At 41.8% G+C, this 21,645-nt stretch overlaps 1 protein-coding gene across 1 annotated transcript; it reads right to left on the bottom strand.

Annotated features, from left to right (window-relative positions):
• Positions 1–888: 888 nt before the first annotated feature.
• On the bottom strand, positions 889–13,406 carry LOC142490664 (uncharacterized). The gene is made up of 6 exons (XM_075593080.1): positions 13,323–13,406; positions 11,679–12,011; positions 7,753–7,813; positions 4,972–5,102; positions 2,359–2,814; positions 889–1,527 (listed from the first exon to the last, which is right to left on the bottom strand). Exons 1-6 carry the CDS (start codon positions 13,404–13,406, stop codon positions 889–891), a joined length of 1,704 nt encoding a protein of 567 aa, XP_075449195.1.
• Positions 13,407–21,645: the final 8,239 nt, after the last annotated feature.

Below are 21,645 nucleotides of genomic sequence, written 5' to 3'. Positions count from 1 at the left end.
TTAGCTGAGCTCCTCCAGGTCTCCCGGGCGCTTCGTTGGGGTGAAGTATGCCGAGATGCTCTGGATCGGCCCTTTTTTTTGCTGCTTAGCCATGCTGATTGTTGGTGTGCGTTGCCCACTCGTTTTTTTGGCGTTTCGAGGGGTTTTTATGCTCTTTCTAACACCTTATAGCGGAGGGAAATAGGGAGCTCCGAGTTAGGTGTGCATATGTGGTGACGTCACCACCGGAAGTCGTATTGGTTATTTTTTAATATGTATTGGGTGTATTTTTTATATGTATTGGGGGGGGGGGTTAAACTTATATGTATTATTTTTTTAATATATGTATTGGGGAGGTGTTTTTTTTTTAAATGTATTTGGGGAGTTTATAGATGTAGCCATGTCCCCCTCTTACCTCCAACGGAGGCTGCGGGTGGAGGATGGCTATCGGGGCATCTTCGGTGGGGAATGCGTTTTATCGGGAGTTGCGCGGCTGGTGGTAGCAGGGGCGATCCAGTCGCCAGAGCTCATCTTTGCAGGCAGCGGCCATCTTGGGACTCCTCGCACATGTGCAGAGCGTTCCCAGGTCCGGTGGTAATCTTCGTACACCTCGCGCATGAGCACTGGATAGCTCAAGCGTGGGCCATTGGGCAATAGCTCCGCAGGGGAACTACACTACCCAGAATGCCCCAGAAGAGCAAGTCACGCGGTGAGGCTTAGCCAATAGGATTGCAGCTTAATACTGTGAGGTTTTGGATACATTTTGCACGCTTGGAGCCATGCTAGTCAGTTGGAGCCAGGACAGACAAGGGGAAGGTAGGCTCTGAGTATCAGTGGCACTCAGACTAGGCCAGAGAACCCCCCCTTAGGTCCCAGAGGGGCCCCACTCACGTTTAGATTGTGGCTGCTTCAGGGAAGGCCCCAGATAAGTTTATTCCCTAGTAGTCTATGTTCTAAGGCTGTTTCTATCACGCATGCTTTCACTTCTTCCCACATCTCGTTTGGTTGCCTTTCTTTTGTAGTGAAGAGGTCGAATCTGTTATTTACTTCGACTGCGTAGCTGGGGCTGATCTTGTCTGTGTCGAATTTCTTTGCAGCTGCCATTGGTTTGGTATTGCAGAATTGGAGTTTGACTGTGGCTACGAGGAGTTGGTGATCTGATCCACAATCAGCACCACGGTATGTCTTCACAGCCAAGATTGAGCTCTGCCACTTCTTTTGACACAGGATGTAGTCGATTTGGTTTCTGTATTCTCTACTTGGTGATGTCCAGGTGTACAGTCGCCGTTTGGGTTGTTCGAACCAAGTGTTGGTGATCGTTAGCCGATGTTCTTGACAGAATTGAACCAGTCGGTCTCCTGCCTCGTTTCGTACTCCTAAACAGAATCTTCCAACGATTTTGGGTTCTTCCATAGTGCCCACTTTGGAGTTGAAATCACCAATAATGTAGATAATGTCCATATTGGGTGTTTGGTTTAGGGCATCCTGAAGTTCGCCATAGAACTCTTCCACTTCCTCTTCAGGTGCATCTGCTATTGGGGAGTATATGTCACGGTTGTGCTCGCCACAAACCAGGACCGGACCGCAGGGCTGAAGTGGAGTTATATAATCACCGACCTGAGACCACGTAGTCGGATCTTGATTGCGCAGTTCGTAGTCGTACATAGCAGGGTCGGGACTGGAGAGGGCAGCGTAGTCACTGGACGAGCCATGGTCAGGATTGGAGACATCAGGGTTTATCAGGAGTTGCGTGGAGTTTCGGCAACAGGTAGTCAAGTAGATCCTGCTTCTGCGTAACAGCTGTAGGGTGGGAGCGGGTTCTGCGTGAATGGCGTCCATGGCCCATGATACCGGTCTCAGCAAGGAGAAGGTTGACCGGAGTGGGCCCACTGCCAGGCAGCACTGGTAAACCAATGCTTCAGCGCAGGAGTCCAGAACGGGCCTCTGCGAGGAGAGAGAGAGCAGCAGACCTCTGGACTCGGAAGGCAGGCCTCTGCTATGGGAAAGGCAGCAGGCCTCTAGGAATGTGGGGTTGAAGGATACGCTGGGAAACCAACGCTTCAGCACAGGAACCAGGACAGGAACAGGAACTAGGAACATGGAACAGGAACATGAACAAGGCGGCCAAACAGGTAGCTTGTAGCAAACACAGTACATCATATGACTAAGGACTATGCTCGGCAGAGAAGCATTGTGGAAATGCAGTATTTAAAGGTCAGCGAACCAATAGCAGAAGGGGCGTGTGACAGCATTGCTCTAATGGGGCTGCAGTCATAGCTTGCACAGCTGCTGTAGATACAAGGGGGAGTGTTCCAGGACTGCACAGGTCTGTAAGGCAAGGTAAGCAGTAAACCGTGGTGTGGATTCCTTACAGTATATTTGCAGAACCGTGATGTCACTAGGTTTCCCTCTGATTCGGATGGCCATTATTCGGTCGCTGAGTGTCTGATAATTCTCAGTGGCTTTGGCAATTTTCTTGTTCACAATAAAGCCCACTCCTCGCCGTCTAGTGGTGTCAATGCCAGAGTAATACACCATGTGCTCGCCGGAATTGATGAAGCCATTGCCAGTCCAATGAATTTCACTGATGCCCAATATGTAGATGTTCAGTCGATTCAGTTCCCTTTTCACAATGTCCAATTTTCCTGTGTTCAGTCCATTCACGTTCCACGTTCCAATCTTGTATGGTTTTGTGCAGCGCAGAGTGGTTGTTTCGCTGTGGGCCACATCAGCAGATGGGAGTCCCAATGGATTTATCCTATCCACGTCATCCCTGCCCCAGCTTCTTCGACCTCCTCCTTGCTCTTCCCAGTCGCATTTTGGGCACCTTCCAGCCTAGGGGTCCCACTTTCCAGTACCATGTTGGAACCATTGTTGAGTCGTTGATCCATAGAATATTTTTGGCAGAATACTGGGGTAGGTTTCCAGGTCTTTCCCCAGGCCAGAGACGTTTAGCCAGCATACATACAGCATACCGTTGCAAAGAGGGTTACACCCTGGTTTTAGGAAGACTTGATTTTTCGCCCTGATCGAGAGTTAAGAAATTGGAGGTTTGGTACGTTTCGTAGACGAGACAATAAATTTGCGTTAACATGGACAATATTAAAATCATAGGAAACGTCCGTATTACTTTTTCATTCTTATCCCAAAAAATGAAAACAGTTTCCATAATCATATACAGTCATTATTTTGAAAAACAAAGCTACTAAAGTTTTTTTTGATCTGTGAAATAATAAAGAATATGTGTTATGCTGGTGGGAAGGCCAGTAATGTATTACCTACACTATTCTGCCAGCAAAGGGTTAAGTGACACTTCATTAGTAAGGACAGGCTTGTTTGCAGACATTCATATGAAGATAGGGGCAACAATGTATTCAAGGGAAACTTAATCATGACATCACTGTTGCTGTGGTTACATGTATTAGAGAGGGTAGATCAAGCAGATGATTGGATAGAATCTGAGTTCGCCAAAGAGTTGTGCTTAGCGGGTGCTTTAGTGCCTTTTTAATTTTAAGTATCTCAGCTAAACAAAATAATTAATGAGGAGAATGTATAAGATTATGTTTAGCATATTAAGTATGAATGCACCTTTACAATCTTACATTTTTATGTACAAGCAGTAAAAAAGTCAGGGTATCATTAGATAATTTTCCCCACAAGGGCTAAAGGGTCATTATCTGATTATTCTGCAGTGCACTTACACTATAAAACTCTCGGGTAAAGAAGATAATAGGCTTCTTTTTGACCATAAAAAAAATCTTTGAAAATAGAATTAATTCAGTGGAGACTCATCTCTTTTCCTTTATAATGCTAGCCTACGTTTTCTGTTTATCAGATATATTTTTTTGCCTTAATGATTTTCTTGTACATTAGTACCTTTAGGGCTATGCATAATGCAGTGACATTGTACGCGCATAAACAGCCTGTTTTCATCTAACACATTCATTTTAAAATATGTATATATACTGAGTTTAAAATAGGATGTGTCATATTAAATGCAGAAAACAAGCATCGTGTCATTATTCAAAAGAAGCTTATATTGTTCTAAGTTTTTCTTTGTACAAACTGTTCTCAGCATTACAGTAGAGTGAGTGAAAGTTAAGTACTATAGTGTATTCTGGTAATTAACAAAAATGTTGCACCTGTTGCAAATATATTTGTTACCCTCCCTGTAACCTGTGCGGCTTGGGAGCCCACCACGGGTTGCTGGTCCCTAGGAGATCAGGTGTGTCGTTGTTTACAAACTCGCAAAGAGGGTTTGTTTGATATTGAGAAGTTTATTGCAGAGTATGATCATACACCTACCAAAAGTCTATAAGACTCTCTGCCAGGGAGTGTCCAAACAGCCTTTTTATACATTTCTGATTCCTTTGTTCAAAATAGGTTACCAGGCAGAAAATACTAACCACACCTTAATTCTTAAACCAATCATTTTACAAATCATTAAAACTGGATTAAAACAGCTATGTAAAAGTAACCAGGTACAACCTTATACTGTACTAGGAATGTGGGCGTAAACTACAGGCACAGTCATAAATCTGCCAAGAGCACAACTCACTCACACCCCATTCTTACAAACAAAATGGTTACTAAAGACATAGCAAATCAGACAAAATGGAAACAGAACATTGCATTCAATCCTTCTCCAGAGAGCCCCCCAGTCCATTTCAGTAACATCAACAGTATCTTCATTTCGAATATTACTTCCTCAGGAGAGGAGCTGGTTAGAGAGCGTTCTGGCGTCTCTTCTCTTCTTCCATGTCTCTATGGTTTCTCTGCACAGTCTGCCGGCAGAGCCCCCAGTTTAATTTTTTGTTCCGCTTCAGGGGCCACACACGAAGTATTGAAGGGCCGCATGCAGCCTTTGGGCCACAGGTTGGCTTGCTCTGGCATACAGTATGAGTTCCATTCAATTACTGCACATGTGCACTCTACACCTACTGCATGGACTGCATACTGTGTGTGTTTCGTCAAATGAGTGCACATGCATACAGGAGCTACAGCGCAAGGAGATGCTAAAAAGGCAGTTGTTACATCAATTATACAGTAATGATGTTCTGTGTCGCTGAATGTGGTTTCTACATGAACAAGATGTTGAGTTCTTGTTGAAAAACCTTCAGAATCTGCAAAACAAGGATGAAAACAAAGATTAAAACAATGGCTTAATTCAAAATGAACACATTCAAACTACTCCGCTTGAACATTACTGAGTTACACCCCCAACATAATTAAACATTAAACTGAATTTATTAAAAATCTAATTTTTTCATCAGTTTAAGTCACTGATTACGCCAGCCCACCATCCTCAGATATCGTAATAGTCCATTAATTGTGTCTTCCGTGTTCTTGAATTCTGCACTTCTGTATTTATACTGCTTCTCAACTGAATCTAAAATAGCTCTCCTCAAAGTGTTCGGTATAGCCTTTTTACCATGGGATTGCAAAGTGTCCCAAAATGAGCGAGTGTTAGCAGGCAATAATAGTACACAGGTATAACGATACTGTCCTCCATCCACCTCCAAACTAATAGTGGGACCTTTTCAATAAAAGAGAGCCCCCGATCACTGACAATAATAAGAAAAAGAGGGACCTGCTTCTGAATGGGATTCCCTCTGCGTAATCCTAACGGGCTACAGCAGGCTGCACAGTGAGTGCAGACATAATTGGTAAAGCTGCTTTAATGTAATTTGTATTATTAGTGTGCAGGTGCAGGGGGTCTCCTGAGATGAACCACATCTATTTCAACCTCAGAGACCCCCTGCTTCCCGAGTTACAGGCCCAGATTTGGGGTGCCGGTATCTCCTATGCATTTAAATGCCCCACATCACGTGACCATGGGAATAAAATGTTTAGGCGATACCAGCACCCCGTAACGGGGCCTGTATCTCAGGAAGTAGGGGGTCCCCAGATCTGAAATCAATGCGGTTCTAGGGTTTTAGGGTAAGGGCTTAGGTCAGGGGATTTTAGGGTAATGGTTAAGCTTAGGCACTTATGTTAGTGGTGAAGCCCAGTGCAGGACAATAAATGTTATTTTTATTTTTCTAATCATTGCTGTAGTTCTTGCTTCACACTCTCATCCTCAGAGTAAAGTACTGTCTGAGCCTCTGAGACTCTCCTCATCAGTATAGGCAATTGATTGTATTGGTTATTAGTAAGTACCTGTGTGTAGGTGCATGTGTGGGGAGGTCAGTAATGGGTGGAGTCATTGTGGGGACTGCCTAAGGGGATCCGGTTAGTGTTTCACCCCATTACCCCAGAGAAATACCTGAGGTGGCCTCAACCCCCATTCTTTAATGATAGAAGCAGTGCACAGTTCTATTAGTCATATTGGTCCTTCAGAATTAGGTTCACTGCAGGTTCGTCCCTTTATTGAAGTAATATGTTGGCCCTTCATAGATTAAGAGAGCTCTTTATAGACATCTGGCAAATTTCTTCTTCAGATGCAATGTACCATTCATGATGAAAAATGCACTAATTAGCTCTCCACTACAATATGCAGTATGATAGTAAATATACACAGTTACATTGCAGAGTTGTTTTCTGCGGTTTCACACTATACTCTGAATAAAAGTCTCTAAAGATGGAGGCAAGTGGTAAATATTTCCCTTGTGACTGCACCTACAGTATCACACAACAAAGGTTATGTTAGGTTATGGCAGGGGTTAAATGAAGAGTTAATGGAATTTGGGGCTTCCAAGTGAAGACGAATTGCACAAAACCCATACACAATAAAAAGTTAACTTTTTTCATTTTAAACTAGTACCAAAAGTGCTATAAAAGCATATTACAATGTAAGAATGTGAACCTGCCAAATATTTATGGCTCCTGTGTTCCAAGCCATTGTGATGTTTTGTAGACTTTCATTAAAACAGCAGTAGTCCCAGTATGATGTTTCCAAAATGACAGAGAAAAATATAATTGCAAATGGATTAAGGTTCTGAAATAAAGCAGAGATCAGAAAATCCTTTGAGTAAAAAGCGTTTTTTTAAACATTACCTATGTAGTCCAACTTCGCCTAGGGCACACTGTCTATTCTTCCCTATTTCATATGCTTGAGAATTTGGTGTACTTTACAGGAGTATGAACTGGTTATTATTCAAAAGAATACATGACTTGGAAATATGACTTTATACAAATAAGACCAAAGTTAATAACTGGCCCGTGGGAGAGACATTGGGGGAGATAGAAAAAAAAAACCCTTGTTATTTCCAATGTCAGGTGAAAGGAAGATAAAAGCAAAATTGATCTGATAAAACTGAGGTGTTTGCTTTGTAGGCTCTAAGGTACTATGATTTGATGTATTACAGTATATAATAGAGATATATTTGTAAACAGAATGTTCAGGCCGAAATAAAATATCACTGTAGGCAATCACAGAAGATTTGGGGGACTATTTGATGTAGTGCTGTACAATAGAGATGAGGGACAATCAAAGTGAAAGCTTTGGAAGCCATTATAACTTCCATGATAACTAAGAATGTCAAGACTAGGACAATGTGGTTTCATACAGTAAATGCGACCAAAGAATTGGAGTCTGAGAATTATTCTGCTACCGTTTAACCTAAGACAATTCCCTTATTAAATATTCTCAACATTAGGAAGCCCCTGAGTGAGGTAAATGTTTTGCAGGTTGTTTCAGGACATTTGTTTCCATCCTCTTGTTATGTGGCATAATGTTTCTTACTAATACTAGGACGGCTAAATATAGCGTTGAAAAGCTGCTTAAAAAAAGGCCATTGTACAAAGATTTTTACCATAAATTGCATTTCTTACATTTCACAGATCGTTTCCATAACTGGGGGACAAACCTGGTGCCCATGGCCATTCCACAGAGCTGCAAATAAAAAGATATACAAAATAATTGTGATGGAGAATGAATTTTATACTATCTAAAATGAATGTTTTTTAGATATGTGATAATGTATCATCCTTATCCAGATGATACCACACACCGTTTAATCCCTTATCATGATCTATATACAGATACATAAAGCCTGCATCTCACAGGTTTGCCATGTATAATATGGTTTCCATTCAATTTTGGAGATTGAATCAAGAACGTGCAGCGAATCATGAATATGCGAGGATAAACTGACCACATAAGGCTGGATAAAGTGATCTACATAATGGGATAGGCTGGACTTCATTGATACGATCCCCGATATGATGGGTCTCACTGGAGGGTTTAAAGGGCTTTTATGTGCTTTAGGCAGATGGCAAAAAATAGCAATATTGGGGTGCGTTATATGTAGAAATGTATATTCATAATCTGTGAATATATCAATATGTTTAGCTTTCATTAGATGCTGATCAAAAATAATCAGATATTGATCAGTAGAATTTTGATCCAGCATAATATACGAATTCACATTTCCCAATATGCTTATATCTACATGCTTCAGATGTATAATCTGACCTGTTTTGAATCATAATAGCTCCACCTTTACCGGAGTGTTTAATAACAATATTTGTATTGCTTTGAAGCTTTTTATGGGCATTTTTGTCCCCAAGTGTGAGTTTATCTCTGAATCTGCTGTCATATTTACACATTTTGGAAATACCAAAGTGTAAAAGACATATAGATAGTTCTCTTTGGAGTGGTATAGATAGAATAATGATCTTGGGTGAAGATTTGAGTGACATATAGGATAGTCATGGATAGAAAAGCCACTCAAATTCGCTGGAGGTGAATCTGATTCAGTGCCCAGCAGTGTATCTGTATTAGTCATACAGTAGAAATACAAAGATCACACTCTGCGAACAAGGATTGGAGATTGGATGTGTACTTAATCTCGATCATGTATAAGAACTTTATTATGATTAGATTTGTTTTCTTGAATCAGGAAGCGTCTTTTAAGTGTAATCTTCCTGATATAATTATTGAGGTCAACAAACAAATCAAATGGATTTTGGACTGTGTTGGGAGAAAATGATAGGCCTTTGTTTAACAGATCCAATTGATCAGTGAGTTTAATAGAAGAGATCGTGGATGCTATTACAGTATTTCTAATCTGAACCGATTTTTTTAATTTAATAGTTTACTTGTTTTTGTCTGTAGAGCCCTCCCCACTCTAGATCCTCCCCTTTTTCTTGTTAGTGAGTTTGGGCTTGATTCCCATGTTCCACATATCATCTTTACTAGGGCCTGCAATAGGGGTAGAGTCTTGCTCATTGAAATCACTTTTCTGAAGAAACATATGTTAGTGTCTTCATTATTGGTGGGGCCACTCAGAGTTCTCGATCTATCTATTCCCTTTGAATTCAATATAGTTCAATGGGTATATGTGCCATGAGGGCCATTTTGAAAACCACAACCATGGTTCACATGTCCCCCAAATTTTCCACCTTTATATCTCGAATATTTATTCCAATGTCTCACATGATCATTGGTATAATCAGTAGTGTCTCTTTCAAATTTGTTTCACATTAACAATCTCACTCTCTGTGATGATTCAGGGGATTCCTTCCCCTTCTTTTCCCTCTGTCCCATCTCCTGATAATCCCTCTACCCTTTCCCACTCCTGTCCCGTTCCGTCTACCTCTCTCCCACTACCTCAGCGAGTGCCCCGCAGGTCTCGCGCGCCCGCGCGGTCCCCGAGCCCCTGCAGTGATGCTCCCCACTCCCTGACTCCCGCTGTGCCTGCGGCCAGTACCTCACCTTCCCTGGCTGCTCCGTCTGCTTCTCTGCCTTCCTCCAGCGGGGTGTCCCCGGCGTGGCGCTCCCCGCGCCTGGTGACGCGGCCTGTGCGTGCGCTCCCTCAGCTCGCGGAGGGCGCGCGCACACGCTCCTCCTCTGGGCTCTGTCGCCCTTCTGCTCCCTCCTCTCAGTCCCTGTGGGCCATCTCCCTATCACAGCCTGTGCGCGCGCACCCTCAACTTACAGAGGGCGCGCACACACGCTCCTCTTATCTGGCCTGTCACGTTCCTGACTCCTCCCAATCCCTACAGGTCATTCCCCTGACTGCCCCTTCTGTCTCCTCCTCTTCTCTCCCTGACCTATCTCTGTTGTCTCCCACTTCTCTCTCTGCTCCTCCCCTCTCTCCTGTTGGTGTGTCTCTCTTTATAACCCCTGTCTGTCCTCTTCTTCTTCGCTCTGCATAGTTCCTGTTTCCCTGTGTCTGTTGACCTATGCTGTGCACCCTCTGTGTCCCTGCTGTATCCTGCTCCTGTGTTTACCTTGGATTTCCCTGGCTTTTGACCCCTGCTTGTCCTGGACTACTCTGCTCTCTGGTACCCCTTTGAACCTTGCTACGAACTCTACCTCGCTTACCTCTGGCATCCTTGGACCTGGCTTTGTACCCTGACGACTCTACCCTCTGGACCCCTGGATATTGGCACACGGACACGACCATTCTTACGCTTACTCCAACAGGCGTTGCAAGTATAACTAACAACTCTCTCTACAGGCCCAGCAACGCTATACCACACTCCGGGCTTGCTCCCACTGCTGTGGGTGTGTGGTGTAATACCGTTTCCACCTCAGTACTAGGGTCTTGCCAGGTCTGCGGGCATACAGGCGTGACACTCTCATATCTCTACGTGTTTATTTCTGACATCATCTAAAATCTTAAATTCCTCATTATCCATTTGAGGTTTGAGGAGTTCCTGTAGAGTCTCAACTTCAGCTCCAATCCCTTTAAGCTTGGTGCCCCTAAACTTAACTAGGAGTTCAATTGGAGCAAATGAACTAGGAGTTCCATTGCAGCAAATGAACATGTATCCAGGGTTTCATTCCAACTCCTAGAGAAATCCTCGTACACGCCAAGAGTGGGCTCTTTTTGGATCCTCAAACCTATTATAATTCTTTTGTTGTCAATAAACTTTTGGAGTGAGAGCATGTCCCACCACTGTGTCATCTCATTTCTTAAGAGATTTTCCATCTTTTAAAATTGAATTTTCAAGTATGGAGTACCAAATCTGAAATATCATGCCATATATATATATAAACCCTGTCTTCCCATAAGAGAAGGCACAAAAGCAGCAACACTCAGATATAGCAAAAAGACATGTATTTGCAGTGACAAAACAGCACACTATAAACCCAGTGGGTATTGATTTCTATGGAGCATGCACCTTGACTTTACATTTGTTGCATATACTGTGTATATATATATATATATATATATTCAACGAATAGACGATACCGTTCTGTGGCTAATGAAATGCTTTTATTTGTGCGATCTTCCAAGATACACTGATCTCTTCTTCCGGCGGTGTTACAATGGATAAAGCAAGAAAGGGTTTTACTTAAAAACAGTGCAGCCTATCCCTCCCCCTGTGCAGTGTGCGATTTGTGAATTAAGTTGGTAAATGGTCCATGAATGTTAGTGATGTAAGAATATGTGTGTGTATGTGTGTGTGTGTGTAAATATAAATTTATAAAGTCAAAAGATTGTATCCAGGGCTGATGTCAGCCCTAAACGTTATCGGTGCTCAATGACAACATATGGATGTGCATATTTGGTGCTTGAAGATCCATTACAAAGGAGAGTATCAATCCATAAAATGAGTGTAAACTAGTAAATAATCCCTCCTCACAGCCACCAGTATGATAAAGAAACAAGTAGTTCAAGGCAACTGGCTGATCTCGTATAGCACCAAAAGTGTGCTTGACTTGTACTCACGGTTTGCCGTTAGTGAGCCCTGGGGGGAGGAAGGGAACCACGCGATGTGAGCTGCATTGCTCAGAGCTGTATTACAGCTGGTGAAGAGATGTCCAATGGAGGACTGAAAACCTCTTCAAGGAGCCGACCGAAGTCCGTCAGCTGCTCCGGTGTTGAGTTCCGTCTGCGTCTGCTGAACACTGAAAGTGTGACGTCATCGTGACTGGAACACCGGGGAATAAGCTGAGCACCGCGCGGCTCGGCTTGTATAGTTCTCCCTGCACGAAAGCACAGTGCAGGAGGTTTGTAGAGGATATGAAGGTAATCTCCAGCATAGCGTGCATCCAGGCGAACACGTAGATTAGAGAAGAAGTCCCGTGGAGACAGAAACCGGAGCACAGCTTCCCAAATGAACGGGTGGATACAGGACTTGAAAACAATAGTTTATTGGTTAAAAAACAAGAACATGGGTAGTCCTGGCAGGTACTCTGAAACGTTTCACGCACAGGGCGCTTTGTCAAAGAGTAATCTGCCAGGATAGAAAGGAACACTTATAATGGGTAACCCACAGCTGTTACAAATCAATTAGAAAATTAAATGAATGAGTACACCCACAAAGCGTTACGTAAGCTCCAATGGCAGCCACAGTTGCCAGTGAAGCTAATCTGTGATGTAACATGTATGATAACTGACAACATTATAGAACAAACAGACAATCATTGTTAAAAACAAAATACAAAGCAATTGAAAATAACATACCACATTAAACTAAATAAGAAACTAACATATGCAAGAAAGAAAACCAATATCAGAATGAATATAATAAATTATAAGTAACTATTCAAATTCATAATACCTCATAATGGAACAGCAATAATAAATATAGAAAAAGTACAAAGGAAGAAAACTTCATATGAATACCAACTTGAGAACATGAAGGGAGGGGGGGGGGGTCGTGGGTGAGGGAGAGGGGATGGGAGGTGAGGGGGGGAGGGGGCAGGAGAGGGGAAGGGGGGGGGGGCGGGGAGGGGGGAAAAGGGGAAAGGGAAAAGGGGGGAGAGGGAGTGGTGAGGGGGAGGGGAGGTAAAGCGTATGATGTATGAATGGTAATTTAATCGATCAAAAAATGTTTAAGTTCCCATTCAACTTTCATCCCTTTCGGATGAAGGGTATCTAGGGTAAATACCCAGAACATCTCTCTTTGATTGAGAATATTTTCTCTATTGCCTCGTCTTTTTGGCATAGGAATGTGTTCTATGCCATAGAATCTAAAATTCTCAATACCTCCCTTAGGACAGGAGGTAAAAGTCTAGGTACTGGATGCTCAGAATCACCCTTCCTAATCAATCTGGTATGTTCAGCTATCCTTGTTTTAAGGGGTCTGATCGTACGCCTCACATATTTCATGTTACATCCACATGATATAGCATAAATAATATAACTAGTATGACAATTCTTAAACGTTAAAAGTTTGTAGCTGAAGCCAGATTGTGTAGTTGTGATTCGGTGAGTGGGTTTAACATATTGACATAGTGAACAGTGTCCACATTTATGAAACCCGTGGTATGCCGCCATCACATGTAGAAAACTTTCTTTACATTTAATGTAAACATAATCAGAAAATTGATCAATGCGTAAAAAAACAAAAGTCTATTTGCACTTTACTTTAATACATTTCCCCCCAACGTCATTTTTTCCCCACAACTTTTGAGTTGATACATAGTATATACACATATTTACAACAAACGATAAGCATAAAAGTTTGACTTTGACTTTGTACACCGTGGTAATGTACGTGTCAAAAGGTTGCTTTTGATTAAGCATGTTCTAAATCAAATCCATCAGATATGTGCGAGCGACTTACTTTTTGGCTGCTTTTGTGAGAAAAGAAAGAGCAAAGATGGAAATATCTTATAAAACAAATAGACAGGGAAGAAATCAAATGATTTAAATGTACAATGAATAAAAAGAAGGTACAGCATATGCCCAAGATTGAGTAATTTGACAAGAGAATCACAGAACATGCACAAAGCTGTCTAAGGAATCTACTGTTTGTGATTCATGTTACCACAGATTTACAATTAACCATGGCAAGAACTGTAGAGAACAAAATCAAGGTGATGCTGTTTTATAATTAATATGAGAAAATATGTCTGTGTGTTTCTCAAGCGTAATACATTATTTAAGACCATAATATGGCCATAGATGTCTATGTATATGTACACATGCAATTTAGCTGTACTGTACACAGAAAGCTAAGACATAGTGAATTCTGTATTTTAATTTCTTGATTCAGATAATTTTTCAGGTTAATTGGGTTTGTGTTTTCAAAATAGAGAGAGGATTGTGTTGAAAACCTATCTCTAGCAAGAAGCACATTAGTGGTGCACACCTAGGCTGTTAAAACTTAACATTTATTTATGCCATAATTAATATAATGTTACACATGCAAAATCAATTTGTCATCAAAATATGTTGTGTGTATTGTTGTCATCAAAATATGTTGTGTGTATTGTATTTATTAAAAACTCAATATAGCAGGAGGGTGCAGTGAATAAACTCTGTGCTATAAATACAAAATATGTCTGTGTGTTTCTCAAACGTAATACATTAGTTAAGACCATAATATGGCCATAGATGTCTATGTATATGTACACATGCAATTTAGCTGTACTGTACACAGAAAGCTAAGACATAGTGAATTCTGTATTTTAATTTCTTGATTCAGATACTTTTTCAGGTTAATTGGGTGTGTGGAAGAAGTAAAATCTGTAGCAAAGACCCAGTACAAATATTACATACAAGATGAAATAAATTAAGGAAAATGAGCAGCACAGATGTCTGCTATAAAAACATCCAGATAAAGTAATAAAGGAAAACATTTGTAGGTACAAAAATTCTTAAATAAAGTTTCAAAACCTGTAAAATACAGGATTAGAAATCAATTACACAAAGTAAGTGATGGTGAGTAAAAAAAGTGGCAAAAAACCTTCACCATACAGCAAATAAAAATACCACTTATGACACATTCACATGTTTTAGACAGGTCCACAAACCTGCTCCCCTCCCCCCCTTATCTCTTAGCATACAATGCTTCTACTGCAGCCAGGGATTCTAGATAATGAGATGGAAATGAGCACTAACGGTGTGTCACTTTTGACCTCTTAGGCAATTTTACATGGATCATAAAAAGCGTGTACCTGCCATTTTACAAAGCCTTTACAGCAATGCCTGGGATAAAGAAGTGCATGGTCAACAAACCTACTCACGGACAGCTCTTTCAACCATTTGGGTACCAGTGTGATGAGAAAGGTTACAGACCTTGCAACGTGAAGCTGGTAGGGGCCACACACCAGGTACACAAAATAAGTTATGGTTAGCAAAAAAAGTGACCAAAAAACCCTCCACCGCATGTGAACAGAAAATAAAAATACCACTTAAGAGAACATTCACATGTCTCTGACAGGTTCACAAACTTTCCTTTCCCCATAATCACTCTGCACTGTACAATGCTTCCACTGCAGCCAGGGATTTTGGGTAATGTCGTGCAAATGACGAGTCACTACTAACTACTCAATTAGAACTTGATGGAACAAGAGGACAGTGGGTGCAGGTGTCAACATATTTCTTGACCTGCCTGCTGGCCCCCTACATCTCTGCCCTCTACACCTACCCCAATCCTTCTCCACTTTATAGCAAGCCACAACAGTGCTATGAATCATGGGATGCAATTTCTTCTGCTCTGAAGCAATTGACAGCTGCTGAGCAGTGAAAACTCATGTCCCACACTGGCACTGCTCCATATGAACCACCAGGGAGACTTTAAAAATTCAAAATATATTGGGATGCGGGCCAAGGCTCCTTAAAGCCTTATGGTTCTGCCCCTATGCCACACACCTTCTGTGGCCTAACCTGGGTCTGTTTCATCAGGAAAGGAGGAATCACGGTTGTCCAGAGAGCTGGGTGGAAGATTCAAACGTGGTAAACCATCATAAGGCTTACAGAACAAAATAGCTGTCACTGTACTCTGGTTTCCCTCTCAATTTCACTATTTAACTTTTTATTTTGTCATTAACTGTCTTTTATAGATTATTGTTTGTGTATTTCAACTAAAACAATACAAAAACATAAAATAAGTTTAAAAAAATGTACAGAATCTTTTTTCTCACAGTTCAAATAAAATTTACTGACAGAAGGCCCATGTGTTGGGCATGTTTTCAGAGGCAACATCATGGTTGGCTGTAATGTGATAGTCGTCATACAGTAGGTGCCTAAAATTGGTATTTGCCACTGACATTAGGTTTGTGTTGGCTAAAGCTTTTAAGCCATGAATGGAACAGTGGGATGTGGGCACTGAAGTAGATCCAGAAAGGTGGCTGTTTTAAAATAACGGTATAATTAAAAAATAAAATAAAGCATGTTCCTCCAGTTGTTGGTCTGTGTATTATTGTAGAGGGAAAGCTTTTGGCAGAACAGTCAGGCTACGGTCTACGGAGCCATCTGCACAGGGCACTGACAGTACAATTGAAAAAGAGACCTGTAAGAAACAAACTCTTTACATGCTATCAGAGTTAGATGGGCCAGCAAAATATTTTTCTGGCTCCGATGTGGGCAACTCACAATGCATTATTAGATCCCCCTGGCATTTAAGATTTCCACGCTTTCATTATTCCATTGAAAAGTATTAAAATCTATTGCATAAACATTTTAGTCTCTCTGGACCACTAAAGATTAACAGGAAAACACTGTTGTAACATGTCTTTAAGAGTCTGAGATATATTGCGACCATAGCAGTTAGGTCCCGTGGGACGAAATAAAACAAGCAAAGCAGACTATTGATTAAAACTGTACAGTGTGGCCTTACTAAAAAAAATGTTGGAGAAACAAATGGGGATTTATGAAGATTGATTACATTTTGTAATATTTTATACTGTGAAAGTCAATTGTAAACATATTATCTACAATAACCATTATTGTACAATAGACTTCATTGCTGCTATTTAATGTGCTGTGAAGCTATCCCTCCCTGGTTGGGAAAATTACATTTTTATTCATTTACAACCAGTTGAATAAGGGGGCTATAAATAAGTGTAAATCCATGGAATGCTTGGCCAAAATGCATAAGACAATTTATCATATATAATATATAATTAATAGTTGAGTGTATGCAGACACCTGATTACCAGGGACGATAGACTTTCATTGTGTTTTACTGTCTTGTTAGCTTTCATTTGATTAGTTTAGAACTCACACTGCCTCTCAATTCTTGTTGTCTTTTTGTTCACATGTCGCAAACTGATTTTTAGATTTCAAGACCTTTCTGTCTATCCCTCAGCTTCCTACTGTGTGACTCTGCATGACAAGAACAAAAGAAAATAACAGCATTTTACTTCCACTTTCTACCATGTTGCCACAAATATGTTGTTTATTTTGTATCTATTTGGGAATAGTAGAGTGATTTTTTTTTAAATCCTGCTATAGATATTGTTAAAAAAAAGAATTGTATCTGACAAAAAATGTACAGTATTCTTTTGACGAAAGTGAACTAATGTGAATGTGTAAAGTCTGATTAGATAAAATCATTGATATGAATAGGGCTAAAGGCTTCCCTGAGAAGCATACAATACTAAATAAGGACCGGGCTGAGACATCAGTGTTCATCATTACCCATACCTTAGGACTCCACTTAAAGATTTATTTTAATTTTTTTATTTATAAAATGTTTTTACCAGGAAGTAATACATTGAGAGTTACCTCTCGTTTTCAAGTAGGTCCTGGAATAGAGTTAAGATGACAAAGAATACATGGTTACAAATACAGTTACATAAGTGAACAGGGTATACATTGTATACAATGGCATATAAAGATGGAATTGGAAGTATGCGCCAATATAGGGGCTATAATAAATCTGGATTCCTGAAACTGTATTTAGGTTCCTGTCAAGATGTAATTCTTTCCTCTAGCACCTGTGACAATTGTAAGAAAGGTGGGAATAAATCATATTATTTGCCCAAATTTTTTTTTTCAAATTCAGACCAAGCCGATATTTTTAAAGCAAACCAAAAAGAGAAATGATAAGTCCAAGATAGAAATTAGTCCGATTATATAGTAACAAACCTCACTAGGATGACTGACTATGCAGACTGCACAGCATGAACTGGATGATTCGGTTGCAAACCTCAATTTTCGCTAGTATTATGAGTTAATGATGTCTGTGGGTTGTTTCTCGGGAGACCCTAAAATTTAAACTTGCCCTCATTCATCATAAACTCATCACCAATGTTACCTGGATCCCCGGCTCTGGAGGTGAGCAGGGGTATCACGAAAACTTCACGCATCTGTGAGACAGCTTCTGATGCTATGGTATCCTTAATGGCACTGCTAAAGGAGTAAGGCCGTCTTGTGGTAGTAGGATAAGTTACCGGTATTGAATCGCACCACAGTTTCATGGGATTTCATCGCACTATGGTTCCCGTTACTGAATCTTACCCCAGGTTTCGTGTATTACTTTGCTAGAGTTCCAGTTTGTGGGACCTTCTCGGACCAAAATCCAACCTGGTAAGACGACCACTAGTCCAGAACGAACACCTGTTAATACTGTGTTCATAGGGGCATACCATACGGTTTGACATGGTCCTAAGTAGCAGATTAAAACTAGCCAAAAATCTGTATTCTGTATTACAAACCACATTGTTTAGCGTATATAAATAGTGCAAACTGCAAGGTTTAGCAGCCAATCCGGATTGCAATTGATCGACAATTATTCCATGTTGTATTAATGCGACATAATTGACACAGATATTACGGTCGAGACCATGAGTATTCTAAAGCTTGCCTTAAACTAGCCCGGTTACATTCTGGGTATGTGCTGGGTGTAACCTGGCTCATTTAAGGCACGTTTAAGGCATTTCTGCATTGACTAATAACCCATAGGATTAACACAGCAGGGGTCCCTGGCAGTCCCATTCAGCTTGAATGGGACTGCCAGGGCACCCCGCTGTTAATCTGATGGGCAATTAATCAATTCAGAAATGCTGGGTCTTGTTTAAGGCAAGTTTAAGGCATGTATCCAGCATGTACCTGGGTGTACCTGGGTCTTTTTGGCGATTGCCACTGGTCTGTGTTAGAATAACCATGGGCACTACAGTACACACACTCATAGCATCTGTAACGCGTAGCTCACCACAAACGAAGCGTGACTGCGGTGCTGAGGTATGGAATTGAGTAACATCAACCCACAGTCACCCGGGCGCGTCTAGGATGTAGATTGGTCGTGCAAGCCAGCCAGGATTAGAGATGTGAGACTAGTTGCGGGTTCTTGCCGAATCATGAGAGGAGAGTTGCGGATTGTCGGGGTACGTAGCCAAGTTCAGGATAGGAGAGTAGCGGATCGTCGGGGTACTAGCCAAGGTCAGGACTATAGAATGGAGAATGGTCGTTCGTTGCCGGATAAATATAGGAGAGGTGCGGAGTCCAAGGTGAGTAGCAGGGTCAGGCAACGGCAGGATAAACAGGCAAGGCAAGGCAAGGCAAGACAAGGCAAGGTAACAGGAATAGAATGCAGCAAGGCACGGCGTCACACAAGACTATGCTCAGCAATGAGAGCCTGGAACAAGAGGGTATAAAAAGGGAGATCCTCCATTGAAGAGGCAGGGCGGAACCAGGAAACCAAATCCCATAGGCTGCTGGTGCACACACTAACAAAAAAAGACGGTGTAAACAGCGCTAACAATAAATAATTACTATTAGAATAATCACTGGCAGCCAGGTAAAAACTGACAGTACAGTCAGTGAGAGGACACAGGAAAAAAGGAAATACCGGCGCCACAAAACAATGTATAGAAAGTCCAAACCATATGGTGTACAGTCCAAATGGATCCTATTATAGCTGGTGAAGAAAGGATCTCGTGTCCATGAAGTGCAATATATGAAAAGAGAGAAAAAGAAACAAATTATGGTGCAGTATGCCAACAATGATAGCTAAAAACAGACAAACAAACTACACAAGACAACACAAGACAAACAAACAAAAACACTCTAGCAAGGCTCAGTATAAGACAAAGCTAATTTATTACTGGCTGATAAAAGTGGATAAAATCACGCCTCCGGAGGGGTAAAATTAAAACCCTACTCACAGAAAGCTTGAAATAAGCAGGCAAACAGACAGGAATCGTGCTGTAGACTTTCCAAGATGGCGGCCGGAGCGTCCTCTCCGGCGTCCCCACGTGACAGGGGTGGAAGGCAAGTCTCACGAATCGCGGGATTTCCGGGCGGATATGACGTCACGCCACACGATGGTCCCCAACGCTGACTTTCTCCTTCACTTGGCTCCCACAGCTATAGCACGGCTCCACTCTCTGTACTGCAAACTGCTTCCACAGACCAGTCTAAGGCTCTGAAAGACTTAAATCTTCCCGACGCGTTTCGTGCGCATGCGCGCACTTCTTCAAGGGATATCTCATACTCAGGTTGACCTTGGACCATATGAGGAGAAGTAGAAGGAACAGGAACCAAGTATGCGTTCTGGACCACGGGTTTGAGAAGAGAAACATGAAACACAGAAGGAATCCTCATGGAAGGAGGGAGAGCGAGTCGATACGCAACTGGATCGATCCTCTTGGAGACAGAGAATGGTCCAAGAAATCTGGGTGTGAATTTCATAGAGGGGACCATCAGCCTGATATTCCTGGATGAACGCTAGACTTTGTCGCCAGGTTTGAGGTCCAGAGCAGGTCTACGGTAGCGATCTGCCTGAGTCTATTGACTGCTTGCCTGATGTTGACATGAATCCTTTTCCAAAGGTCTTGCAATTCTCTGATCCTGTTATCTGCCGCTGAGACCCCTGAAGATGGTAGAGCGAGAGGAAGAGTAGACGGGTTGAATCCGTAATTCACGAAGAAGGGAGACTCCAGGGTCGAACCCCTACGTGCGTTGTTGTGGGCGAATTCTGCCCAGGGTAAGAGTTCAGCCAGTCGTCTTGGGAGTCAGACACAAAACAGTGTAAATATTGTTCAAGTGACTGGTTGGTCCTCTCTGTCTGACCATTAGTTTGTGGGTGGTATCCTGAAGAGAAATGAAGAGCGATACCAAACTGGATGCAAAACGAGCGCCAGAACCAGGAAATGAACTGAGAGCCTCTGTCTGATACTGTTACCATAGGCCATAGGTACTCCATGTAGGCGGAAGATCTCCCTGATGAAAATATCGGCTAGTTTGGGAGAATTGGGGAGACCCTTGAGGGGTATAAAGTTAGACTGTTTCGAAAATCGGTCTACTATCACATGAATCGTGTTCATACCATTGGAGATAGGTAAATCAACAATGAAATCCATGGACAAGTGTTTCCATGGCCGGTCTGGAACAGGCAGAGGTTGAAGGAGACCTTAGGGAAGGATTCGGGGCGTTTTAGTCCTGGCACACGTGGGGCATGCAGCTACGAATTATTTTACGTCCTTTTGCATCCCAGAGAAATTTGTTTTGAAAAGGAAGCACAAGGATGCAACCTGGACAGTGGATTCTTTTTCTGGGACAGAACAGTGCCTACACCAACGTCAGTGGCATCAACTTCAAGAGTAAAAGGAAGTTTAGGATCAGGATGAGTGATAACAGGGGCGGTCACGAATGTCTTCTTGAGAAGTGCAAAAGACTGAAGTGCAGCAGTGGGCCAGGAAGCAGGGTCCGCTCCTTTCTTGGTTAATTCTGTAAGCGGAGCCACTTAGAAGAAACATTTTGGATGAGAATCCAAGATATCGCTGTTCTGCTTTAAAAGTGGTAGATTGTGGCCAATCCAGAACTGCTATGACCTTGGCGGGATCCATGGTGAGGCCAGTGTCAGAAATTATGTATCCTAGAAAAATGGTAGAAGTTTGATGAAGTGAAGTGATGAAAAAACATTTCTCAAGATTGGCAAAAAAGTCTGTTCTCGCGTAAGCGAAGAAGCACTTGTTTCACATGGTTAATGTGTTCTTGTATGGATTTAGAAAAGATTAAGATGTCATCGAGATAAATGATTACAAAGGAGTTGAGAAGGTCCCTAAAAACTTAATTGACGAAATCTTGAAAC

The sequence above is a fragment of the Ascaphus truei genome, chromosome 3 (genome assembly GCF_040206685.1).
Source record: "Ascaphus truei isolate aAscTru1 chromosome 3, aAscTru1.hap1, whole genome shotgun sequence".
NCBI classification, from domain to species: domain Eukaryota; kingdom Metazoa; phylum Chordata; class Amphibia; order Anura; family Ascaphidae; genus Ascaphus; species Ascaphus truei.
Note: the sequence above shows the minus strand (reverse complement) of the source record. Positions and strands in the feature narration are given on the sequence as shown.

Excerpts from the sequence above, each read along its gene's own strand:
- LOC142490664 (XM_075593080.1), bottom strand. The coding sequence starts at position 13,406 with ATGCTTAATCAAAAGCAACCTTTTGACACGTACATTACCACGGTGTAC. Across the intron at positions 12,012-13,322 it reads TTTTATGCTTATCGTTTGTT|TCCTGTATCCACCCGTTCAT; the intron begins GTAAATATGTGT and ends ATTGTTTTCAAG. Across the intron at positions 2,815-4,971 it reads CTCCTTGCGCTGTAGCTCCT|GCTGGAAGGTGCCCAAAATG; the intron begins GTATGCATGTGC and ends TGGGACCCCTAG.